General features: G+C 45.6%; 1 protein-coding gene across 1 annotated transcript; it reads left to right on the plus strand.

Annotated features, from left to right (window-relative positions):
- Positions 1 to 688: 688 nt before the first annotated feature.
- On the plus strand, positions 689 to 27,107 carry mkxa (mohawk homeobox a; the record flags this gene model as incomplete). The annotated part of the gene is given in 8 exon segments (XM_084566506.1): positions 689 to 754; positions 756 to 912; positions 2,249 to 2,534; positions 4,795 to 4,954; positions 7,666 to 7,819; positions 10,550 to 10,957; positions 24,164 to 24,197; positions 24,326 to 27,107. Coding segments are annotated over 8 exon segments (1,473 nt in total). The 3' UTR covers positions 24,534 to 27,107.
- Between the last annotated feature and the right edge of the window lie 420 nt (positions 27,108 to 27,527).

Below are 27,527 nucleotides of genomic sequence, written 5' to 3' on the forward strand. Positions count from 1 at the left end.
GTGCTGTTCTTCATGTTTGTTTTGAGTTGTTCCTAAACCGTTTTTGTGATTGGGATGGCTGCTGCCATCAAGGAGTGTCATTGCTATGGGGTGGGGGTGCCTGGTCTGGTCTAGGTGGGTGCTACATGTCTACGTAACATCCACACCAATGAATGCCAGGTCCAAAAGATTCCCAGCAGAACATTGAACCGTCAAGATGGTTTAAATGTTATTTACTTCTCCTGTCAGTGGTTTTAATGTTGTGGCTGATCGGTGTATATGTTGCACAGAGGGTTGTGGGATAATTAGACTCCATGTTGGGTATTACTTTCATCTTTAAAAAGGGTTTATGTCATTGTAAATTGCTTTTTGTAATCCTTTATAGATCAAATTTAACATTTCTTTTAATATTTTCACAGTTTCAGTTCTGATTTTGTGGAATTATATGCCCAGATTATGCTCTAAAATCCCCTTTTTTTACAACTTCTTAACATTTTAATGTCAGACACAAACATTCCTGTGAGGCTGCGCTGTAACATCACTTCCAAACAGGAGATTTCTTCACAAACTGGCAACCTAAAAGCACCGTTTCAAACTCGACTCAGTGATTCAGACAGCCTACTTTATTTGCCTCCCTCCCTCCCTCCCTCCCTCCCTCTCCTCTCCTCCGCTGGCCCCGGCCCCAGAACCGGCGTAAACCATCGACTGTATGTTCGCAGGCTCGGGCCGTGTGCGAGGAAACATGAGCAGGGTGAGATATTCAGGGTCCCGGGCGGAGCCGCACAGGCCGCTGGATAAAGCGGAGGAGGAGACGGCGGTCCGTGTGGTTTGAGCTCAGGATCTCAGGAGGGGAACATGTGAGCAGGGAATGGGCGACTGGAAACGGGATTATTGTTCTACACAGCAGAGAGACGCGGGAGGGACCCGGGACAGGTAACTGACCGAGACACGACGGTTGTTGTTTTAGGAGAGGACCGATGGGGCTCGAGGTTTGATTCTTTAACCTGGTTACTGAGGGTTTTAGAGCAGGGATGTGGAGGTGGATAAACCAGACTGTTTGAACAACTTTGAATGAAGTTTGCACGACTCTTTATTCTAATAATAATACACACACATAATACAATTCAGAAACATTTATTTTAAATATGTTTAACTACCAGAAGCTTTATTTTTATTCATTCCATGTGGACATTGCTCCGGCTCCTGCTCCTGTACATATTTAGCACCAGGTTGCTGGTGATGGCACCACATCCCGGCGCGTCCTTTCCCCACCGTGACAGATTTCATTTTCAACTTGCGCAAAGAAAAATCTTCTTTAAAACTGAAAGGGGGATAAACAGGATGTCACGTTTCTAAAGAGCTGTTTGTTTTTGCATTTATAAAACAAAAAAAAAGAAGAAGAAGAAGGAAAGCGCCAGTCAAAATAAACCAGCCAGTACTCCATACACATGCGACCACAGGAGGAAGCAGGGCAGAAATATTCAAGATGCTTGGACTACAATTCCTCTGGAGCACATTTCGAGAAGTCAGATTTAGTGTTTACGCTCCAAAACCACTAAAGCCTGCTCTGTAAATTCTCAGTTATCTCCTGTTTATAAAAAGTTGAAGTACGTTAAATAGAATAGAGTGGGATCCTGTCATGTGGAATAGTCAGGTTTTAGGCTGACTGCTAGAATAAACGAGCTCACTTGTGGACGGGAGTTTATTGCAGCTCGGAATTACCGCGTTGAAATAAAATCGCATTTACTCTCCCACATTAATTTATCTGCTGTCTGCGGGGATTCTTAAGATTTTTTTTTTTTTTTTTTTTTTTTTTTCTCATTGCTTGTTTCCTAGAATTTTTTTTTTTCTTTTTCTTTTTTGGCTCACTCAAACTCTGCGTAATGAGTTCAGGGAAAAGCTTTGTTGTGATTTTGGAATTGTTTAGAGAGAGTGACACGATAATGACGCATCACAACAGCGCCGTTACGCATGGTCCGCTGTAGCGCATATCGATGTGCAGGCTGTTGTTTGTAGTGTACTATACGTGTGGGCAGGCTCGTAGTGGCGCACAGCACAGTTCTGCAAATCAGAGTGAATGTAGGAAATTATCATTTAACCGATAGATAGATAGATAGATGTGTGCGTTTCAAGGATAAAATATTTATCCGGGGATGTTAACGCTGACATTTTCTCTTCACCGGCCAGAGGTCATTTTTTTACTCCAGGACCGAATCCTTGATGAAAATTTGAATATTCCTTCTTTGAAATATCCACACTTCTTCCACAGGAGAGACACGGGGACACTGTGACAAATCGGAGGAGACTTTCTTTTTTTTTTTTCTTCTCCTATTTGAATTTTTTACGCATCAGAGACTTCGGTGGACTTTGTGGCCAAAGATGAACACCATTGTGTTTAACAAACTGAGCAGCCAGGTCCTGTTCGAGGAGAAGGCGAAGGAGGTGGAAATGAGCAGCAGAAATTACCTGGAAGTCATCGACGGGCAACATCCAGACCTCCTCTCCAGCAACCAGGCCATCAGAGACAACCAGGCGATCAGGCACAGGCGGAGCGGGTATGTGAGGCACTCTGTTGTGTTTTAACGCTGCTGGTCAGCATGTGTGGAGGCGGATTAGCCGGAGTCCGGGAAGCTCCCCGGGGGTGTTGCTGATGAGGAATACCTCTATTTCACGGTTATTTCACTCAGCACGAGTTAGCAGAGCGAGAGAGCGAGCGACAATGATGGTTTTGTTATCAGGGCTCTGTGATTATCTCTCCACCTTGTGCGCAAAACTGAAGCAGCAGACGCAATGTCAAGCTCAGGTTCTTGGGTCACAACTCTATAAAAATATATTTTAGATCTATAAAAGTGCACGGTGCTGCTAAAGTTATTATAATTAAATTATGACCAAATTTGGAATTTTATAAAGTAGAATGTCTTGCTGTGCGCAATTACGCATTTATCCACAGAAATCAGACATTTACGCACGGCTAAAATATCAACAAAGCTTATAGTTCCAAAACTAAAACTTCTTATCCTCTGCAACTCAAAAATAAAAAATCAAAAACAAGTTTTTTATTGTTATCTAGTCTGTTGTTTTTAGCTCAACGAGATGTGATGTGACAGAAAAATATTATTCACCGTTTCCCAATCAGGTGTTGATGTTCACAACTAATCTTAGAACTATAATAAGTAGGTCAGCCCTGTTCAGTAGCGTGTCTCTTGGACGTCTCCATCTGTTTCTAATAAATAAATTCACCCTTGAGCTCTCTGTGTGGTCTAGTCAATCACACAAGGGCTCCGTGTGTTTTTTAAAAATATATATTTTATCTTGTTTTTCGTGGACAGGAAGCAGGTGTAAGAAACAAAAGATAGTATTTGTTTATAGCTGCATGTTTATTAGGAATGTTTTAGGAGAGGGGCTAGAACGATAGCAGGGCCCGTGAGGAGAAAGCTTTAGTAATACTAAAAGATTATGTGAACTCATGTGACTGTTAGGGTGTCCTCTCAGGGGAAGCATAAATGAAGAATTAAATTATTAAACAGAGGTGCAAAAGAGAGAGGGAGAGAGCGTGTTTGAACCAAAAGTTCAGAACGTGGAGTGAAATGTCCTTTAGGATGTTCATAGCGATCTAGATTACAAGGAAAATATTTGTAGAACATGAACCTCAGGCAGACTTTGAGGTTAGACTAAAATATGTTACATCTGCAGTCAGTGGAGCTCCTTTGGTGAGATAAAGGCAGACGCGGAGCACAGCACCATACTGACATCTACAGGTTCATAAAACCTGGAGTCACAGGTGAGAGCGACTCCTTCGCAGCTCAGGAAAACCAGCTTCGGGCCCGGCTCCGTGGAAATATTCCTCCGGGGGCCTCACAGGACGCCTCAATAATGGATTTAGAGCGATTATGTGGTGTTTTATCTCGTATAACACCACTGCAGTGTTTTTATAAGAGCTGTAGCTGCACCGACGCATTGCTTAAGTGGGTCTTATAAATGTCTGATCCTCCACCCCCCCAACCCCACCGTACAGTATATTCCCTGCTGTAATGTTTTGTTTTCTGTAAGGGAAAACCAGAAGTATAATTTGAGCTTTTTTTCTCGGTCCATTGTGTGAAGGCCTGGCTGTAACCGTGACCCAGCTACATTGTTCTTGGTCCACTTCTCCTGGGTGTGAAAAGTTAGCCTGGCAGAAAAAGCGCGTCCGAGCAAAATGTTTTTGTTTGTTTCGTTGCGACGTGTTGGTGGTTTGTGGGACACGCAATGAAAAGTAAACAGCAAGTGGCTATTCTTTCTCTCTCCCTCTCTCTCTCCCTCTCTCCCTCTCTGTCTCTCTCTCTCTCTCTCTCCTTTAATCCAAAATCTCTTACTTTAATTGCAGCGCTTTTGGTGAGAAAATTGCACACTGTATCGAGTGTTCACTTTATGTGTCATGACTAACGAATTCAGACAACATGCCGCTCCACTTAGGACTCAGCTTGCAGCTGCATAACATTCTTTGATTCACTTCAATAAGCAACACGATCCTCTCTGATGGCTTTAAAACCAGACCGTGTCACAATTCTCAAACGGGGAAACTGCTTCTTAGCAACATTTTATCTTTAAATAATGATCTTAACATAATGAACAAATACAGAACGGATTCATCTATCTTGCACCTGCAGAGGAAGACTGAATCCTGCACAATATATGTTAAAATATGCTAAATATTTATTTATCTATATGCTTTTGCATTTATTCTTTTAATCAATCCACCTTTATATTTAATCATCTTCAGGTTCTATATCTTTACATCTAAATGCCGAATTCATGTTCCGCTTGTTTCTCCAAAAGGGGTCGTCCCAGCGGAGGCAAAGTGCGACACAAGCGCCAGGCCCTGCAGGACATGGCGCGGCCGCTCAAGCAGTGGCTCTACAAGCACAGAGACAACCCCTACCCCACCAAGACGGAGAAGATCCTCCTGGCGCTCGGCTCGCAGATGACGCTCGTCCAGGTGAGCCCGCTGTCCGGTCAGGATTGGTGCAGGCGTGAGTGTGGACACTGAGGGCAGGGCTTCGTTTATAACGAGATATTTGATGTCTGTGGTTGAACTTCTAATCAGGCTGGGTTCTAACTTGGATTTACTATTAAGATGACATGTTTTTACAGCAGAATATCGTTATTTCTACTTTCATACAGCTGGAAGTTTGCTCTTCTTTCTGTATCCCCTCCCCATCTGGATAAATCATAGAGGTCTGTCCGCGGCAGAAATATATTTTCTTCTTGTTCATCTCACAGCTTTTCATATTTGTCTTCAGACTCCTTTCCAACCAAAGCTCTGCCGTTAGAAGTTATAAACGCCGGTTTCCAAATGCTACAGCTCTCAGTTATGTTTCTTCTCTTTTTATTTCACGGTGGAGTGAAAAATTTACATAAAAAAAACCTTAAAAGCTCAAATAATATTTGGGGTCGCGTAGGTCAGGTGGTTTCTCACTGTTCTTATTTATGACCTGTTACCGAGAACAGAGTGCACTTGTTTGCATATGGTCAAAAAGTGGTTATTTGTTTAACTGACATACATTTAGGCATTTAAAATGATCCTGTATTTGCTAAGAATAAGAAAAATCCAAGAAAGTATTATTTCTATGTGGCAGTAAAATATTTTCTGTACTTTTTCCTTTTCTTTTCTCTTCTCATTTTTATCTTGAGAACCCCAAAAGAGCCACCGAGGAGTCTACTGCACTGCAGTGGCGTCATATATTGTATTATTTATGCTTTAAGTTGTATTGCACCCTCTGCTGATGGCACATAAGAGTACAGCAGACAACCCGACTTGAGAGACAGGAATACTGACCACTGAGAGGAAAACCCAGCGCTCACTATACGAGCGTGTTTTGCGTCTGGCGCGTGCAGCTGTGTATGTACAGTATCATCTGGCTGACAAGGTCACTGATACGGCCTCGCAGCGTCTGCGGCGGCTGCTTCGGGCCGCCGGCCACGGCGCTTAATCTGGTTCTCATTTTGGGGGGCCTGACGGAGCTGTTTGTTTTGGTGAGGGCAGAAGCAGAGAGCGCAGAGGAATGCTTTGTGTTGGACGCCGGGACGCTGTGCCGCGGACGCGCGAAACCTCGCACGCGTTTAAAGCTGACACCCGAATACCGGCGGCGGGGTCAAAGGTCAGGTCTCTCGACGCTGAATGTGAGGGAGGACAGGCAGGGGGGGATTACTGCTGCATATTCCAGCGTGAAGACGATCCGAGGCGTTTTATTCGCTTATTAATATTTTCCTTTAATCTTCTTCTGATGGATTTTTACGTTTTTTGACTCAATCGTCAAAAAAAAATGCTTTTCTCCACTTTTCAACTTTTTAAAAGATGTAAAAATTTTATATTTTGGGGATTTGGACATTTTTATATCCTAAACAGTTAATTATTTAGTGGAAAAACGAATCAGCTAAACATCTGATGTGAAGGTAACAGTTAATAGTATTCCAGTATGGCACTCTTTTCTTCGCCTCTCCATTGATCAAGACTCTGAGCTACCTCGTTCTTCCACTGTGCCGTCCAGACAAACCGCCGTTGTCGCTGCCAGTATGGAAAACACATCACTTCCTGTGCATTTTCCCCTGGAAACACATACCTGGCACCAGGTGTTTAAAGGCATCTAAATCTGTCATGTTTTAGCTTTTTTCCGTGTAAACGTTGTGAATTATTCCTTCAGAGTTTGTGCTAATACTTCGGTGCCATCTCTCCATCGCCGTTGGTTGAGATCCCTCGCCGTGCCTGCATGCCGTCTCCTCTACGGTACATGCAGAACAGACAGGCCACGGGTGGAGGAGCTGGTTTGGCTGCCAGGCCTCCCTGTTTAATCTCGCTGGGTGTCTTCTGAGCAGGCGTGCCATCCTTTCTTTATCCCCCCCCCCCCCACCCCACCCCGCCACCACCCCAAATGACAGACATATTTCCCTCGGTCCTTATTAGCGAGCCGTCCCACGCCTCGCCTCGTCTCCCCTCGCCTCGCCTCCCCTCCGGGCCAAGCCACATGTACTAGATGCCGCCTTCCCCCTGGTGTGCCACGGCGCTTGGGCTCGAGACAAAGGGACGTGGGACGGTCCTACTTAACGAGAAACGCGATCCCGAACGAGGGGATCAGAAAAATAAGTACTCTAGCATAAGGCCCCCGTCCCAGCCCCTTCATAAGCTGCTTGAAATCTATTGAGCATGAAAAGTTATTCTAGTATAACATCTAATGGTCTCGCTTCCCAGTGAAAGGAAGAGCGGCGGCTCAAGTGTCTTTTTTATTGCAGCTTGAAGACAGTGTTGGAAAAAATGTATTATTGGAGGGAGGCTGTGTGAGTCCAGAATAAGCACAGGGGACGCACATCTCTGTCTGAACACTGGTTAATGAAACGCTGCGTTCGCTTGCCGTCGGGCGCTGGATGTTTCTGCGTGGCACTGAAACAGAAAGGATGCACGCTGGGGTGTCTGTCTGGAGCGTCTGGGATGTTTCTTAAAGCTCACTTTCACAGAGCTGCTCTGCAACCTGACTCTGCGTCTGTCTTTTCACCTCGGTCTCGTCTTTCTCTGAATGGGACCGGCGGCAGGCGGAGAGCAGACGCTTTCACCGAGGACGGTCTCTGCTCTGCTGGAGGACGGGACGCGGAGGGGTTTGGTGTCAAAACAATAACACGTGTTTGTCTTTCACTCCTTTCCTGTCTTTCTCTCAGGTATCCAACTGGTTTGCCAATGCCAGGAGGCGACTGAAGAACACGGTGAGGCAGCCGGACCTGAGCTGGGCGCTGAGGATCAAGCTCTACAACAAATACGTTCAGGGCAACGCTGAGAGGCTGAGCGTCAGCAGTGACGACAGCTGCTCAGACGGTACGACCACGACTTGTGAACTAAAAGAAAGAGATGATAGCAGGAGTGAAGACCCAACCAGCTGTAATACACCGATCAGCCACAACATTAAAACCACTTACAGGAGAAATAAATAACATTTAAACCATCTTGTGACAATTAAATATTCTGCTGGGAAACTTCTGGACCTGGCATTCATTGGTGTGGATGTTACTTAGACATGTAGCACCCACCTAGACCAGACCAGGCACCCCCACCCCATAGCAATGACACTCTTTGATGGCAGCAGCCATCCCCAGCAGGATGCAGCCACAAAAACACTTTAGGATCAACTCAAAAAAACATGAAGAACAGCACAAGGTGTTGACCTGGCCTCCAAATTCACTAGATATCAAACTGATCAAGTATCTGTGGGATGATCCACAGAGGACCCTCCCCTCAAGAAGGCCCATGTCCATTCTCTGATGAGTCACCACAAGGGAGACCTGCACAATATTAGGGAGGTGGTCATAATGTTACGCCTGATCGGTGTATATCTTATTAAATATGGTATTGTTGTTGGACCTCACAGTTTGTGTGATTTCACGTGACTCACATGCAGGACGACATGAACCATCTTTTCTTAAATTACCAACACTAAAACATTTATGATTTCTAAAGCACTTCTGGCTTATTTTAGGAATATAGTTTGACCTCTTCCTCTCCTTTTGAAACTTTCTCTGGATGAAATCTTAAACTACTCGAATCTATACGTCAAATATAACAGTAATTTAATTAGTCTGAGTGACAGGGTTTTACAGAGGTATGCTGTTGACTAAAGTGGTTTTCCATTTGTGTAACTTCTCAGCCCGGTTTGATGGATGATCCCTTCACAGATATCTCTGTTATAAATTAGTCACTTTCCATGTTGTGATCTTTATGCACTGTTGTTCTTACATCATGCAGCTAGTGCCCCCCCCGCCCCCTAAAATGGCATAAAAACAGGACCAAAGGTCAGGTCCCTCCGTGTGTTTGTCCTAAAACGGTATGACGCTGAGCAGAACCATGTTCTGGGCGAATATAAATGGCGAGACGAGAGACGCAGAGGCCGGCGGCCTGGGACACGCTGTCATTAAGACACCCCGCTGAGCCAACCTCTGCCTCCCAGCCTGCAATTGGAAATGAGCGGCTCTCTGTCAGCCGTGTATTTACTGCAAACACATGCTGGTTCTCAAGGGAGAGTCTGCCTCTCTTTACTCACTGACAGCACAGAAAACATGGGCAGGAAACAAAACTTATATAGTCATGCAGGGCGAGAATGAATAGAAAGGAAGAGCACTGTGGTGTCGGTGATCTCTAATTAAATTCTTGAGGAGGAGAGGCCGAGCGTGCGGCTCGCGGAGGAATGTGTGCATGGTGTTTGCATTGTGTCTGCCACAGGCCACTGTACCACGGGAGGCTCGGTATATCTCCCTGACTCTTCTCCCTGTCACATTATGGTTATGAAGCCGTCCGCAGCCTGCTCCCACTTCTGACCCATGCGCTAAAAGGCCCTCCATTATGTTTTTAAGCCTATGCTTTTGTTCCAGAGACTATTTATGGAGCCACATCTGACCCCACTGACCCAGCGTACATTCCTCTTACCGTCCTGAAATGGTCCAGCTTGTTTTGTAGTTTTTCTGTGAGTGGACGTCCTGTCATGGATGTGTGAAAAGAGGAAAGGGGTTTTATTTAAAACTCTGTGCGTACCCGGATGTGCAGGGACGCCGTTATGCTAATAAAGTAAGAGGCCAGGTTTATTGTGGCTGAATGGATCCTGCCTCAGACGGCGCAGGAGGAGCAGAGAAAGTGCGCTACCTCCATGTGTTTCTGATATGCGGGAGCTATAATTTTAATTTGGCCCAGGCTGAATCAAATGTCCAACCTGCCCCAAATTACAAAATTGCACTCTTGGCAGGGACAGTATCTAGAGCGAACCTCTCTCTGATTTCCCTCCCGCCAGAGGATATCTGGTTTTTACAGGACGGTGTTTTATCTTTCCTCCGCGTCTTTCATCAGGTAGCGACCCGCGCTTTAATTCAATCTCGTCAGCTGCAGAGCGCCCTGGAAATTATTTATTTCTGCGAGGGCGGGGAGCGGAGGGGCGATGTGCTTTTTTTTTTTTTTTGACGGAGAGGAAATCGACTACCATCCGTTACGGTTTGGTAATGCTTAAGTCTTAAGTCTCGGCTGGACTTTCTTCTCTTGAGGCGGTGCCAGCAGAAAAGGGGGGTATGAGCGCCAGGTTGAAATCTCCCTGCCCTGGAATTTGGATTTAAGATCAGCTCAGAAATAACCAGAATTGGATGAGACAAACAGAAGTTGAATAAAAAAAACAAAAAAAATTAAAAAATGCAATATCTGCATGAGAGAAAGCTGTGATTTTAATGCATGCTGACGCTAATCAGGGTAGTTTTTGTGTGAATTTATAGCCGTATGAAAAGCGTGGGAGACAATGGAGTCTTAAAAACGCTTTGGCGTATGATATTAAACTCGTAAAGGCGTCGTCTTTGGGAACTGGTGTGCAGCCTTCGTGTGAAAGAGTGAGGATTTAAACATTTGAAAGAGTTTTAAGGAGACCAAAGAAATGTCAAACATAGCAGGGGTCAATGAGGAGAAGCAAATGATTAATACATATATGTAGGATTTTTAAAATACGGAAAGAAAAGATGTCCGTATGTGTGAAATATGTTCCTGCAATCCGTTTAAACTCTTCGTGTCTTGATGGTGCAGATGGGGACAACCCTCAGAGGACACAGAGCGGCCCCGAGGAGCTCAACAAGCCCATGTACCAGAGCGTCATCAAGAAGGAGGGCTCCTCCATGGTGGGCATGAGCATGGGCATGGGCATGGGCATGGGCATGGCCATGGGCATGGGCATGGGCATGGGCATGGGCGCGGGGCTGCGCTCGGCCGCCGAGGCCGCCTCCCTGGCCGAGGACTACGTGTCTCCGCCCAAGTACAAGAGCAGCCTGCTCCACCGCTACCTGAACGACTCGCTGCGCCACGTCATGGTGGCCAACGCCGTCATGGACGCCCGCAAGAGGAACCACTCCGGCTCCTTCAGCTCCAACGAGTACGACGACGAGCTGCTGTCGCCGTCCTCCTCCGAGGCCGAGGCGAACTTTGTTTACCGGGCTGGTAAGGAGCCACATTTCTCGCATTCTTTCCCCTTTCAAGAGTCTCCCTCACACACACTCACACACACGAGACATCCTTCACTTTTGTTCTTTTTTCGTCCCCTCCATCTGCACATTTTGTTTTAATTCCTGCAGCTGGTCCATTATTTCCAGCTGTCTGCCTCTAGTCCTGCCTCTATCTGTACTACACTGTATGTGTGCTGCCTCTACTGCCGCTGAACTCTTCAACTATCAACACAGTGCGTTTGCTGAGTGTGATTCTTTCGACTGAAATGAAACCGTAATTAAGCCGAGCCATAAAAGTGTTTGATTGGAGTTAAACAAGACACACACACACACGTTAATGCATCCACAGCCAAACATGCACACTAACTGCAGCCAAGCAGAGATGGAATTCCCCCCCCCCCCCCCCACCCCACCCCACCCCACCCCAGCCAGCTCCTCTGACCAGGCTTTAACGGGCCAGACACAACAAGGCCATGTGGAGCATGCTCACTTTCAGACTACTGTTTGGCACGCCTTTGATCCGGCCATGAGGTCCCGCTGAGAGAGGAGCAGGGGCAAAGACAAACAGGCTGCGTGTAGAGGCATTCATTTGTTTTCTTAGCCTCTGTGATTTCTCCATCTTTAAATCCTTTAAATTAAATCTTAAAAGTAGAACCTCACACGCACAAAAACTCCAGATTTCATTTACTTTGTATCGCCGCTGCTATAAATGTGTTTCCAGTCAGTAAGGGGTGGAGATAACCGGCCTCGTTTCCCCTCTCTTCAGAAAAAGACATTTCGTTGTTGATTTTCCCCAGAATATATAAAAAAAAAAAAAACACCTTCCAGAGAAAGATGAACTCTATATTTGGTCTAGTCAAAGCTCCTGGTTTATCCCCTCTCTGCCAGCACCGTTAGAATTTGTCTGTAATTTGTTCCACACTGTTACTGTGTTTTTGGCACCAGAGGGCGAGGAATGCAGCTCTCCAGAAGGAAATAATCCTTTTTAAAAAAATGTCGCCGCACTGACTTTTTTATTTAGGAGCGTTTTTTAATTTCTTTTTTTCACTGCGCAAAAGATTCCAGATTCACCTTAGATTATAAATGCATAAATAAATCGGGTAAAGTGAAACCTGCAGGAATCTTTTACGGCCGCCTTAATGTAAATTCACTTTTGTTTTCATTTCTCGCTAATTCGACTGGAAATTTCCTCGTTTCCATTTTCAGTTACTTACACGTTGTTTTGACTTCCAGTCCTCTGACTTGAAGCGAGCTGAACTAATGCACCCCGGACTGATCCATCCCTCAATGTGCAACGTTACGTTTTTAAAGACTCCACGTGTATAAATCAGGGTCAGACAGCACACGGAAAGTAACTCGTGCTTTAATTGTTGCTCAGTTTCATCATTTTACGCCCCAAATCTGCAGGAAAACCTTCCCTTTAGTGTTTGACAGCGACGTGATTGACGCTGATGTCCTCCTAACTGTGAATTTAGTGTCAGGCTAAATCACAAAACCCTGCGGCCGCTTCTTCTTTTTCCTCTCTCTCTTTCCCAACGGTTCAGGTTTGCCGTGAACAGTCAAGGTCAGATCTGTCTTCTTCTTCTTCTTCGGTTGTGAACACTGCGCCTTTGTTCGGGGCAGACTTCATAACCGACGGCGATGTTTTCGCTTTCTGTTGAGCATGGACGGGACCCGCAGGGGCCCCGGATCTGGATGTGTGTGTAGGTGGTTGGTGGAGGAGAGAGAGCGGGTTTTTATTGTGTCTCTTATGGACAAATGTGTTTCATATTATCTGAGCGTGTAGGAGTGTGTGTGTGTGTGTGTGTGGAGGGAGGGGGGGGTTTGTATGAAATGCATCAATGACTGCGACGGGTTCGAACCCCCTGATTGAAGAACTTAAAACCCTGTGACCTGAACGAAGGAACTGAGCGAAGCACCTGCTGAGACGCACAGATGGAGAGGGGGAAAGAAAGAGATGGATAGACCAAGTGAGACTTATAACTCCCCCTCTACCAGATTTTAATAAGAGAAATCCCAAAAAAGGCTTAATTCACCTGGCCGACCTGCTGTTTTTAATAGAGAGTAACCATTTTATCTCTATGGTTAATATAATTTCTTGGCGTCGGGACGTCTCCCTCCTGGGTTTCTCCGGCTCTGGCACCCTTACAGGAGACTTTGTTACATGCAAGAGACGCTCTCGAATCCACACATGGAAAGTTCTCAGAGGCGGCAGCCGTCGGCTCACGGGGATTCGAACACCTGCCGGGGACCCCCAAACTCCGATCCGATCCGAGGGCCCCGATCGCGAGGCGAAAAACAAAAAGAGAAAGTCGGGAAAATGAATTTTTAATTCCACGTCTGATCTCGCCGGCTCAGACGGGGCAAATGAAAGAGTTGAGAGAGAGAGAGAGAGAGAGAAATCGTTTTAAGCTCGGGGTTGCATCATTTCCTCTGCGGGCTCCACATTCCAGATATTTCTGTAGCGCACACATTCCTCTTTTAGAAATAGTTTTATTGTGTTTTTATAACAGAAAAATGTTTCCCCGAGTAGCAGATTTTAACATAAATCTGCGCTTATATCAGTTACACAGACGAAAGAAAGACAGAATAAATCAAAGTTAAGCTCTCCGAACACTCCCCCCCCTCCCCTCCACTCCACCTCGCTTTCTTTCTTGACGATGACAAAATGTCTGACATTTTCGGTCGCCGAGGGAGGACAAGAATTTCAGCTTGAAAGCGAGAGCCCGAAAAACACAAAACGGCGTGTCTCGGCACATTCTTCAGCCGGATTCCTGCTTGTAAAGCAAATTGCGAATCGGTCGAAAGCAAAAAGTGGCGTGCCTGGCAACCGTCATCCCGTTGGCTAAAGGGCCGATTAATGGGCGACTTGCTTGTTGTGGCCGCAGCCCTGTGACTACAGAGGGCAGTCAGACGTGGCAGGAGATGGAGAGTGTAGATTTACCCCTGTGGAAAACTAAACTCCTGCCAGCTTGAAAGGGCTCGCACATGCTCGAACACATTCGCTCGGATGATGTGTGTGTGTGCGCGAACACACGTCCTCGTATGAGGCCTCACGCGAGCACGTGCGCGCACACGTCCAGTGCAAACACGCATGAGCACACACTGCAGCCCAAAGCCCTGTGGGGAATTTCATTGAACACAAGGAGCAATAGAATTCCATCGCACATGCCAGGGGTTTCATGCCAAATTACCCTTTAATGGGATATTAAATGGCAGGAATCTGGCTGAATGTTATTCTTCTTGCTCGGTACCAGATTTCGCCCCGTCCGATACCATATAGATCATTATACGCCAAATAACTCCCAACGTTTCTGCGGACTCAGACGGAGAGATCTCGGTCAGACGTTTTACACGAGATCGACAGCAGTTAGTTTTCTTTTTTGTCAGGTTCTCTCCCCTTTACGGCTGCGGCATCAGACTGTACGGTAGCTCCACGGCGAACGGTTAGAGAGCTTGCCAACGCGTCGTCTACTGATGTGGAAAAGCACCAGTAGCTGGAAGCAAATCGGTTGCCCGCAGCGAGTTTCCAATTATCGGATATTTAAATGCTCGATACCAACGTGCACGTATTTAATTAAAGATTGCGGCTTTAAGACTGAGTCGGCTCTGAGAGCTACGATCACAGTGAACATGCTGTCAGATTTTTATCAGCGTTTCAATTTTGACAAACAAGACGATATACGAGTCCAGAAGTGATCCCATCTTCCATGTTCCCTTTTAATCTGTGTAGTATACGCTCACATCAGTCCGACCCTTCAGACTCTGGCTTTTGTCCCGACGTCTCAAAATAATTCTGCATGCGGTGATTAATCTGACCATAATAACAGAAAATGCAATATTTGGTATTTTTGAGATTTATCGCCCCAAAGACTTTTTGAGTCTGGGGTGAGAGGAATCGTGGAGCCGTGCCTGTTCTGGACGGTTTCGAGGCGTTAACACACTAACCATGGCTGATTTACTGCAAATCACAGAGGAGGTCAATAGGTTTGCAGATATTTAGTCATGGTTGTTTGGACAAATCTTCATCTGGAGCTGAAAAGTCAAAGGGGTCAGCTTATAAACAAAAATTTCACGGCAATCAGTCTCGGCGGTGCTAGATCAGGGGTGTCAAACACACGGACCGGGGGGGCCAAAACCGGCCTGGCAGAGGGTCCAATCTGGCCCGCGGCGTGAATTTTAATTTGCTGTTATTAATTTATCCACTGTTTTAGACAGAACACAACAACTAGAAGTAGACAAGTAGACGGGAACGTGCAGAAATGTCACTTATTTTTTGTAAAGAATTCAAGTTGTTCATAAAACGTTTTGTTTAATGTACTTGTACTTTTTTGCACTAAAACAAAGGGGAAAATTTTAGTTATTTACAAGTTAATGTGCCATTATCTTACTTGTCTGATCTGCTTGAGATCAAATCGGGCTGTATGTGGCCCTTGATGTAGCTGCAGAGTCAGGGGGTCATTCATCATGGGGATTCATTTAACAGTTGTTGAAATATTTAAAACTGGATCGAAGTGGGGGATTGACCCCTAAAACTGTGCCAAACAAATGTTTTACAAGTCATACTTTCTGTTTTTCTGAGTTAAACACAATTAAACAAGAGCCTACCGCCACGCTGGCCATTCTGCGAGGCTGTACTTGGTCACAGAAGTACTAGAAATTAATTTAGCACGATGTCATTTGCGAATTAGCACTGGTGGAAAGCTGATTACTTAACGTTGCATGGATTTTGTTCATAAAAAAAGTTATTATAATTTATCGTACAGGGGAGCATTAACATCTGGCGTGGCCAAAACTGCCAAAATCACCTGATTATTTATTCCTGCCTACCACTTGTTCTATTTATTGCATTTCCCATCAATCCATATATGAATCCGTGGATTTATGCAGCACGGAGACGCGGACATTTTACAACCAGCCGAGTGACTTATTCCCCGTATCAGGTGCTGTTTAACACGTAGCTTCTTAGAAATCCGCTCAACGAAAACAGCGGTGTTTGACAGCGGCCGCTGAGAGCCTAAGGGCCCCTCAGATGAGGTCAGAGCGAGTGCCAGACAGTTATTGAATCCTGGAGCGTTTAGTGGCACCGAAGGAGTCGTCCAGGTGAATGGAAGAAAGCTAATCGTGGACGTGGAAACAAAAAAAAAAGCAAAAAAGTGTTTGGATTTCTTGTCTAGTAGAAAAGTAGAGAGATGTGATGGTCATTGATGATAAAAAAAAAAAAAAGAGAGAGATTTCTATCGTGGCTGTTTTCATATTTTCGGCTAACAAGGTCTACTTGAGTGGATTTCCTTTACCGTTAACGTCTTTCTTGTTTCCTCTCCAGCGAGAAGCCCAACTGTGATGATTTACACAGCAGGGTTGTTGAGGGATGGTGGCTGTTGTGTCTGATTTAAGACTGTGATGTCTCTCTCTCTCGCGCTAACTGATGAGCGCTGCGGTAATTTACAGCAGGAATGGGAGCAACAGACAATGCTCCGCGCAGGACAGCTTGATGACAATGAGCCTCTCCCGGACGGAGATGGATGTGTGTCGTCTCAGGAATCCAGAGATGTGGATGGGCTGGCTGCAGTTTGCTCTTTCCACAGTTTCATAGGAAAAGAGAACGTGAAGACAGAGAGAGAGAGAAAGAGAGAGAGGAGGGGGGGTTGAGGGGATGTTGTTCCAAGGCGACGGCCTTTGCCAAGACTCACTGGGTTCAGGTTTTAGGAGTCAATGTGGAGGGGAAGAGGGGAAGACAGGGAGGGAGGCACTTGTTCCATCTAGATCAAGGGCCGTCTTTCCCCTGCAGTGGTCAGTCGGGAGAAGAAAGACACGGACAGAGGAGATATTAGTGCAAGGAATCAATGCGTGCATGTGTTCTTGAGTTTCTTCTCCCCAGAAAGATGGGAAGATTAGGAAAAGTGAACGTCTTGCTCTTACTTTGTAAAGGTTTTAGGAGCGGAGATTTAAGGATAAGAGCGGTCAAACTAAGGTTGAAGATTAAGTTCATCCAGATCACAAAACATATCTTTATCGTTGTACTGTAGGTAGGGTGTGACCACGCAGACAGTTAATAATCGTAATATGTCACTGTGAAAGTTCTGCCGGTGCAGTCGAGATGATAGAAATTGTATTTGTCCTCCGCCGAGGGTTGAAAAATCTCATTAGAGTAAATCCAGAACAAGAGCCGTGTCCAAAAACTGCAAAGAAATCACTGCCAGCCACGTCCTCTGGTAGAGAGGAGCCCCGGAATAATAGGATGTGCAGATTTGCACATGCATATGGCGCAAGAACAATTATTAAGCAGGCTATATATGCATACTTACAAGTAAATTGATATGCATCAAAATGTGCAGACCGCTCTGCATATTTAACAGGAGTCTTGACAAGTGGGATCTGAAGTTTGCTGCATAGTTTTCAGCTTGAAATATGTAGTTTTTCCAAAGTTTTTCTGCAGCTTTCAAGGCGCCCCAGGCGGCACAGGCTCTGGGAACCGGTGCTGTAAAGCGTCCAGAGTAAGAACGACATTTGTGGATGTTTTATTAGAAAGACGTTTCAGTGACGCACAGACGAGTTAATGACTGGGATTTAATATTACTGTAAGAAAAGCTAAAACAAGACAATGCTTTATTTAGCCCACAGTGGGGAAAGATAGTAGTAGGTAGTATTTGGTGTTTTTTTTCCTAAATATCAGGATAAATCAGAGTTAAGCAATAGCATTTGTCAGGTGGAGTCTGTTTGGTCCAAACTTCATGCACAAAAATGTACCAGAGAAAAATGAGCTTGTTATGTATTTGCCAGGGGAGATTAAAGATGAATTTGTTTTGTTCTTAAGATTTCATCGATTGAGAGCGACATTTTTTTGTTAAATTAAATCATTTCTGAGGATTTCTTCTGGACGGGTGGTAAAAAAACAACACATTCTTGATTTTTAGTATATCCTTATGGCGTCTTATAAGGGGTACGCAGCGAGGTCTTCTGTGATGCGTATAAAAGGCTGTGAAGTGTCCTCTGGGGTGGGGCTGATGCTGCTGTGGGAACGACTAGGACTTGGAAGAGGTGAGGTATAATCCTGGCATTAAGCTGCGGTGCAGTCTCATGCGAATGGAAAGGTGGATAAAAAAGACACAGGGAGCGAGGACGAAAAAAAAACAGAAGAGAAAACCCACTGATGGTGAACCTCTGTCAGTGGAAGATGGGCTGTTGGCTTCCGACCACTAAACAGAGGCTGGGCGCGAGGCAAACAGAGAAGACGGCAGACGGAGACAGCGTTCATTCTGGTCGTCACCCCGCGGGGGGAAGTGTTAGCAGGCCAACGTCGGCACGGACGCTGTTTACACGGCAGCTCCCTGACATGGAGCTGGAAGAGAATAACGCTCCCTCTCAACCTGATCGTTTTTAAGTCGCTGGCACGCCAAGCCTTTCTGGGATGGACGCACACACACACATAAACACAACCAGGTCATCAGATTCAGAGAACACAGCTGGCTGCCTAGTCAGGGAAACCGAGCCACACTCTGCCCCGTTCTGTATAAAACACAAATTGTTTCCATTTAAAAAAAAAAAAAAAAAAAAAAGTCCAGAACAATAGGCTGCCACTGTGTTCCCACGGGATGGAGGAGAGCGGGGCGAGCTTTAATGAGAGAGCGGAGGTGTGACCCGGGCGAGGACACGGCAGCACACACACACACAGAAATCCCCCACAGAAGAGTGTGAGAGGGCACTCCGGCTACCGCTGTGAAGAATCGCAGCATAATGATGCAGTGAGTGCAGAGTAAACATATCATTTGGCCTCCAGCTCCCGAAAAGAGGCTATTTTTTTCTGCACACATGTAAACACTTAAAAATCTGAATAATGTTTACTTGTGGTTCGTGCTTTTCTTTTCCCCCCCTCCCACCCCTCCACCGATGTGTTTTTTAACGCACCGCAAACAACAGCCGCTCATCCCCGAGACGTTAAGTGAGAAACCTGGACAGGACGGAACGGATAAGAGACAGCCCGGGCTTGTTTTGTCTCTTTTGTACCTGTTGTGTCGACGCACAGGGTAACAAGCTCATCTGTTCATCATCAGCGTCGCGTCTGGAGCCTTGAGCCCCGTGATCCTCAGATCCTATCGGTGTCTCCTCCTCAATCTTTTCCTAATCATCGTCCGCTGCCACGCCAAAAACCCTGATCCCTGCTCGAGATGGGATTTTTTTTTTATTTTTTATTTTTTTGGTCCGTGACACCGTGGCAGTCCACCCACGCGGACGGAGAAGACACACGCTCGCCGTGACAACGTATTTACTTCTTTTGTCGAGACGCTCCTCTCATTTTGGCTGATTTACGGGGGCCCCTGATTACACTGTGTTTACTGGCACTCGTAAACACAGTGACAACCTGGCAGCGTTTAAACATCTGAAACACTGTTATTATTTCTCCATCAAGCAAGAGGGACACAAGGCGATCCTCATTGCTGGATCTTGGTTATCTGCCCCCGACCGCAGCCACACCAGTATGTCATCTGCTGGGCAGACATGGAACAAAAAAGAAAAGAAAAGTAGAAGAAGAAGAAGAAGAAGTGCAGCGGATGGGAGAGTCATTTTTTGGGCTCGGCGTTTATCTGGCCGCGTCACGGCTGCATGGATGTTCTTTTTAATAGTGTAAGAGCTAATTATTCAATATTTTCTTAAGTGATGAAAGTGTTGTCAGGGCAAATGGAGAAGGCATTAAATTCACGCCGTGCATGATGTCTTTGGACCGGCGAGTGGAATTGACAGCTTGGTTCCTCAGACTTCTCCTGTACCAGCGGAGACAGAGCGAGGGAGAGCGGTGGAGGGGTTGATATAAAAGTCGCGTTGGCAGAGCGCGAGGCGGTGCAAGCGCCAAGGCTACCCCTAACTTCATTTACAGACTCTTCTTGACATTATAAAAACACAGATCATCAAAGAAGTGCATAAAAATGGAGGGGGGTGGGAGGGGAGATGTCAGAGGCCCCGAAAGTCTCGCACCTCGCGCTCGAGATTGTGGCTCAGATCAAAGAAAGCACCGAGCCATTTCCTCTTTGGTTGGAACCGAAAACACTTGCCAATCCAAGCAGCCGCAAGTCTGCACATTCTGTAAGATGAATGTGACTTAGCGTCCAGTCAGCTGTGCCTCATGACTCAAGCGTTGCCGGGGGAAGGGAGCTCGAAGAGCGGGACACTTTCTGTTCAGTGTTTTAGAGCGGTGTTATGACTCACCTGTCCTGACTCATCCTCAAAAGCTCAGCCGGCTGAGCTGACGCGTCCGAGCATGATCCGCTCCGACACGGGTCAGCGGCAACGAGGAGACTGTCGAGCCTGAAACGTTGTCTGGTTCTCATCTGGTGCTTTGCAGGAAATCGGCTGAGCTCACTTCCTCGCGTCCAACAACAGAGTTTGGATTTGTCTCCGTGTGTGTCATCGGCCTTTCCCCGGCGCTGCAATAATCTTCTCGTCTCAGTCAAAGTAAACTCATTTAGCTTTCTGCACCGGTGTCACACCACCCTCTAAGAAGTCCTCCCTTAAAAAAGGGGGGGTCATTAAAGTAAATGCCTTTATAATTGCTAATAAAGAATTTACTGGTCAGTTTTTTTAACTCAATCCTGGTTTGTGTTGCCAGGTCTCCCAGATTTTCTTTCACAACCTGGCAACCTAAAAAGCCCCCGTGATTAATGGATTGTAAATGGCCTGTATAGAATAAGTAGGTTAATTGTTTAGCTGGTAAGAAAGCCAAAAGTTACAACTCTTAAGTACTAAATGACAAGTTATAACATTTAGCTTAGCTTAGCATAAAGACAAAAAAGGTTTTAAACTCAAAATCATATATATTAACATACGATTTCTTCATGTTTAGTAGGTAAATATCTGTAAAACAACAAAACAGATTAAAGAAACAGGATGCAGCATTGTTAGCTAGTTCTTTATCCAGCATTTATGCTAAGCTACGCAGCTCTAGCTACATATCTTAATGCGCAGACATGAGAGTGGCGTCTTCTTCAACTCTAGAAAAGGCATTTCCCACAAAAAAAACAAAAAAAAACAAAAACCCAAACTACTCATTTAAAATCCCGTTTTGTTTTTTCGGCAACTGTTGTTTTCTGCACAGCGTCGTAAAGCCACCGGACACCTATTTCGGGCAACATGCAATTCTTGGTGACTAAGACTTGACACTTATTTTAAGTCGCTTTGGATTAGACCACCAGCTAAAGTCTTTAAATGTCATAAAACGCCTGCTTGTGTGTGTGTGTGTGTGTTTATTTGTCTGCCTAATTCAGCCCAGCCCACGGCTTGTTTATTGTTGTGTGTTGCTAACAACAGCCCCAGATGGTAATGATGATAGTCAACCGCTCCCCGCAGTCATCTTAACAGGTGGAACGTCGGATCCTTCTCTAATTTGTCAGCCCCCCGCTTGTTTTCCCCCTCGTTTTCACCACGTTTTGTTAAAGCTAGTTTTTCCTCTTTTCTTTTTTGTCTTGTTGCTGCCTCCCTCCGTCACCCCGCGGTGATGTTAAGTGCGCTAGTATTTTTGGACTTCCAGCGCGACGCCAGAAACCATCAGGCTTCTTAGTTTTCCCCTCTGGCGGTCCGTGAAACCCCGCTGTCAGTGAAGCCCAAAGGCAACAGCAAAGTTGACTGAGTGTTCGGTAGCAAAGTAGAAAAGAGGAACGAGGAAAAACAGGGGAAAAGAATGAGAAAATAATAAAAGGTCCTCTGTGATTTATTGGTGATTTATTGAGTCTTTGGCGCGGCCCTTGTTTTAAAAAATCTGACTTTTAGATGTTTTAGGCAAAGGGCTTTGGAAATCGAGTTTTTGAAAGCAGTGGTGCATTTACAGGTTCTCGGGTCCGGGGTTCCCCAAGGGTCTGGGGGCTGGTGTCTTATCTCAAAGGGGGGGTTATAGCAGTGCAACGTCCACACCTTCTCCCCCTGCGTCGGAAAACACATTTTTCTACATTTTAAATAGAGAATCTGGACAGTGGCTGCCTCGCGCACACTGGAAACGCTTAAGCCGCCGGTCAATCTTTACACCGGGCAGTGCAGCAGTAAACACTGAGTTAATATATCTTGAAGGGGTAAAGGGGGGGGTGGAGGGGGGCATAAACCGCACACGAAAACACAGTAATTGGTCTGTAATTGCAGCGCTGTGATTACGGAGAGTGGTGCATATTTTTAATCAGGTCCAATCTGCTTTGAAGCACTGACAACAATCAAAAGAAAGTAGATGCAGAGAGGATGCCTTCGCGGCGTTCAAGTATCTGTCTGATATTCACAATTGAGGCTGTTGAGTTTGAAGAATGAGTGGAAAGTAAAGGAAAGATTAAAAGTCAGAGCCCGAGAAGGGATGGGGGCTTTCGCAGAGTCGCCTTTAATTAGGACAGCCAGGAATCGTAGCATTTATTTTGGCTGCGCTGCAGACGAGAATGTCGGATCTCGAGTACCTGGATCAGGGTGGATTACGGCGAAGCACTTGCGGCGAGAGGTGAACAGTTGGAGGACAGAGGACGAGGGACCTGAGCAGTATCAATAAAGGGAAAAGGGACTCGCTGATAAAGCAAGATAAATGCAACGGGGGATAAGATAGGACGGCGGGGAGTTGCGGCCAGACAAGAATGTGAGGATTTTGTTGGACCGCTTTGACGCAGTAAAACCTAAAATCTCAACCTGCGGTTTGTTCGTCTGGGTTATCATGTCCTCATCTAACTCTCTTTACACGTGCGCACACATTCCTCCTCTTCTTCTGTCTAAGAATGATCAACAACAAAAGTAAATTGAGGAGAGCGAAGTCTGTCTCTCTCTCTGCGGAATACACCTATTACAGAGCAAACGGGAAAACTACAGGAAATTTCATAATCGGGGCCCACATTAGCCCCGGGGCCTCGCAAAAAAACCCCCCAAAAAACGCGGCACTGTCAGCACGGGTCACGCTTCAAGGGGAACGGTTCTGGAAAGCGAGGCGTTGAGAATAATTACGGCGAAACGCCAGATCCAGATATTTGGAAATGTCCACGGCGGGATTTTGGCGAGGTCAGAGGTGACGGAGCCGAACGGTAAAATATCCGCGTGTCGCCGGAGGAGCTCGAAAAAGGTTGCACAAGGACACCGTGCAACCTTTTTCCAGTCCCCTTCTTACGATCATGGGAATGAAGCTGCAGTGAAAATGAAGCGTGCAGATTTTCATTCACGTCCACTGTTGTTTTGCAGCGATGGCGGCGCAAGGAACGGCCTCGTTACGGGGAGATGTGTGTGTGTGATGTGGTTTTAGTGGTGCAATATTAGAGGAACCTGAAGGATTTTCGAGTAAGGCCGACTCTTTGGTACTTTTGCACTAAATGGAAAGAGAATTTACCCTCTTTCTTTTGAACATTCTTAAGCCGTCCAGTCATCTATACCTGGTCAAGACTGAACTTCTTAAAAGCTCACGAGGCCTTAGCTGTGTGTTTGGTTAACTTAAAGAGAGAGTCTGGAGGCCGCACGGCTAGAAAATCCAGATGCTCTGCGCCCGTATTTAACGCCTCGTTAAAATGCCAAGCCTTTTGTCGTCATATTCACTGCTGGGCAACTCTCACCTGAGTTTGGACCCGAAACAGAACACGGGTCTGGATGCACACGAACGCACCGACCGCGCAAACAGCACGCCGAAGTAAACACACGTAGTTGCCCCGAAGAGAAGTTTGGGTTCATTGTTTAATGGCTTCGCTATTCGGTGCTAATGTTTCACATATGAGACAGAGATTGCTCCCATTCGAGGAGAAGAAAGAGAGAGCAGGCATCCATCTTTCTCGCGCTGACTCACTTGCTGCTTTTTTTTTTTTTTATTCCCTCTCAAATCTTTTGTCATTTTCAATCTGATTTCCTCAGACAGCTCAATTACGTTGGCCCGGGCCCACTTTTTTGTTTTTTTCTCGAGCAAAATATTAGGGAATGGAGTTTATGAGTCATAAGAAACATCTTTCAACTCCGTCCAATTAGTCACCTTGTTCCTTGACGGCTTCTTACAAAAAAAAAATAACACAAAAGAAACGTCTTTATTGTCCAGCATCTGAGACGAGAGGGAAAACAGAGCAACACATGTTTGCGCAGGACAAGGCGTACGACTGCAGACCTCACACAAAACCACACATGCGCAACTTCTGAACTTGTTCAGATTCCTATAAATCCTCATTGACCTCGGAGAACTCTGCAAAATTAACCTTTTTTTCTCTCTTTGTGCTTTCAGAAACCACAGAGCATGGATCAAGTAAATGTGACAAGTGAGTGGACTTTCTGTTACCTTGCAGCCCACATCGAATCCATCGCATTACAAGCTGAACCTGACCTCTAATGCTGCCTGTTTTTGTTTTTTTTTCTCCCTCTCTTCCATGTTTCTGCTGATCATCAGCGGCAGCGGTGGCGTCGGAGCCGCGCAGAAGGAGAAGGTGAAGGGCAAAGACGAGACATACTGGAGGGAGATCAACGCCGCCATGGCCTTGACCAACTTGGCGCAGGGGAAGGACAGCGCCTCCGGGACCACCAGCTGCATCATCCAGAAGTCCTCGCACATAGCGGAAATCAAGACTGTTAAAGTGCCGCTGGTGCAGAAGTATTAGCCCGAGCGCCATCGTCCCGTCCCGTCCTGTCCCTCTATGCAAGCCAGCAAAACATTCCTGGTCAGGGTCCCAAATAAACCCTGGTGTTTGAATCGAGGAAACAAAAAGAGGAATTCTTTTTGGTTGTTATTGGTGTCTAAACAAAAAAAAAAACTTCAACAGAGGCCTTGAGCATCCTTTTCATTACTGAGCTGATGTGCGAGTGTGCAGTATTTCCTAAAACAAGACACTTTTGTAATGTTAACTTATTTTTTTACCTTAGTTTTTTTTATTATTTCTTCTTCTTTCTTTTTTTTTAACGCTACACATTTTTGTATTTTGCCAAAGTGCCTTTTCAGACGAATGACTCGCTTGACCGTGGTCAATTCAAAGTTCAGATACTGAGGTGCCTCCGGGATTTGTGTGAAGGAATCTGTCAGCGAGCACAAAGAGATTTGTTTTGTGAATGAAAGCTCCCCACGTCGGCATGTGCCTTAAGGACCGAATGAGCTCACCGTGCGAGGCACTCTCGAACTGAACTCAGATAGCACACGCAGACGGTGGCCCGGCGTGAATCCTCCGGAGGCGTTTGCTCTTTGTTTAGGCTGGGGTCTTCATTTTGACTGTACGCCGAACGCTGCTTTGTCTCGGCCGGCCTCTCGTTGCCGGGCGCGCCAACTGTAACTGCTGGATGCGTAGATAAGCCGCAGATTGATAAGCAGCCGGCGTTCTCCTCCCTGTCCACATCACGGCCTTGGATTTCGTTAACGAGCGAAGGATTCCTTTCTTATCGGCGTGTTTTGTTTCAAACAAAAGTTGCACAGTGAAACGTGCACAGGCGCTCAGCTGGACTCGGAACGGAGACGCCCACGCAGAGTGACACAGGTTGTACGTAGATCCGAAAATTGCTTGCGCTAAAGGTTGAGGCAGAAGAATGCCATGACCTAAAAGGGATGTTTTTAATTTCCATTATCAGTGTTTTATGTGGACAGTATTTCAGGTTTGTGCTCAGAACAAGATAGCCCGGGGTGAAGTAAGAACAACAGCAGAAAAAAAAAGGCACCACCATCATCACCACCACCACCACCAGCCCGCTCCCCTCCTCCCTCCAGCCGTTTGATCCTCAGCCCTCTCAGCTGTTTAGCATTACATTCAAATTGCTGTTTACAAGAAGCCAGAGGACACAGGCTTAAAAAGTTTGACTTTCTCTCCCCCCCTCGCCTTTTTTCTTTTTTCTTTCTTCCCCTTTCTTGACTTCAAAAATACACTTCAGTATTATCTTTTTGTCAGTGTTCAAAGTATTTGTTATTGTCGGTCTGTATATGTTTTTGATCAAAAAAAGAAGAAAAACCTCCGCGCTCGGTTTCTCCTCCTCCTCCTCCTCCTCCTCCTCGCCGTGTCGCGTCAAGACCTTCTATTGTCATGCAGTGGAAAGTATGCTAAGGTGGTGCATATGCTAGAGACGTTTGTGGAGGCCGAGGCCAAGTTCACAAACGGGGGAAATCAAGTCGGACTTATGGGAGAAACTGAAGTCGGCTCTCTGTGCCGACTTTCTTTTATAATTTTATGTATATTTTCAAGGTACTGTTTATGTGCGTGTCAGAAATGTACACTCCTTCATAAAATGTTTTGATTTTATTTTTATTTTTTTCGACAAACCAGACTGTGCTCATCACAGTTAAGGACTTTTAGGGGGAGTGAAGCTGCACAAAGTGACTTTTTGACTTTTTTATGTGTCCTGAATGTGCAAAAAAAAAAAGAAGAAGCTGCACTTGGTTTTCATTTGAGGTGTTTTTTTTTTTTTTTTACATGAAGGTGAATAGAATTAAAAGATTTCAAGGACAAACCTGTATTATTCCTTGTTAGTGTGCCTACAGAGGTCTAATGAAATGAATCGCACTAGCCAATCCCCAGGCACTGTTTGCTTATGCAGCGGGGGCTGTGGGCTCCCACATGTGTTTTTTATACACCTGATCCCAGGCAGGGTAGCTGCGGGGTAGTGCCGGGCCCGCTCCTTGTGTTTCTAATCGCACCTCTCAACCTCTGGACCGCTCGCGAACCCTCACACCTCACACGATATGTAAACCCGCTCGCTGCGGAAGAGACGCGGCGAGGGACGGAGGCTTCGGAGACAACAGAGCTGCCTTTGTTGTTCCTAAAACTGCCACCACTCCCCCGACAACCAACACTATACGAGTACTAACAAAGGGGTTTTTATTTTATTTTTTTGTTTCCTGTACAAGGTACTGTAACATGCCTTACTCCAGCACAAACCCTGCTCTCACAACCAAGCTTGACAAATGGAAAGAAGCAGTATGTATTAAAGCTTATAAATTATTATTATTACAGACTTTGTCTAAACAAAGAAAGTGGCGACCATAGGTTGTTTTTTTTATTGTTAAGTTATATAAATTGAGATTTTTTTTCTTTTTTTTTGTTTGTTTTGTTTATTTTGATAGAGACTGGATTTTCAATCCAATGACCAAATGCATATCTTCCTTGTATTGTTGATCTCATGTAAAAAAAAAATAAATTCTTTTATAAAAACAGTTGTTACTTGGTCAAAGCAATGAATAAATCTCTGAATGAAATGAGTGGCAGCCTGTGCTTGTTATTCTTTTTGTTAAAGTTGCACTGGGTGATTCTTTTAAGCAACTTAAAGCAACTTAAGTTGCTTTAAGAGGCTTTAAGAGGCTTATGCCTCTGTGGGATGTAGACAACGTAACTTACATACGTAGCCGGCGTGAGCTAGAACGTAGACAATGTAACTTACGTATGTAGCCAACGCCGGAGCAGGCTAGAATGTAGACAACGTAACTTACGTACATAGCCGACGCCGGCTAAAATGTAGACAACGTAACTTACGGTGTGAGCCATTTATGCTTGTGCACACATGTATAAATGGCTCACACCCGCGTCGGCTACGTACGTAAGTTACGTTGTCTACGTCCTGCAGAGGCATAAGCCGCGCTTTAGCTTTTTAAGTTGCTTAAAAAAGTCAGTCTGTAACAACAC

This window comes from Chelon labrosus (genome assembly GCF_963514085.1).
Source record: "Chelon labrosus genome assembly, chromosome: 18".
NCBI lineage: Eukaryota > Metazoa > Chordata > Actinopteri > Mugiliformes > Mugilidae > Chelon > Chelon labrosus.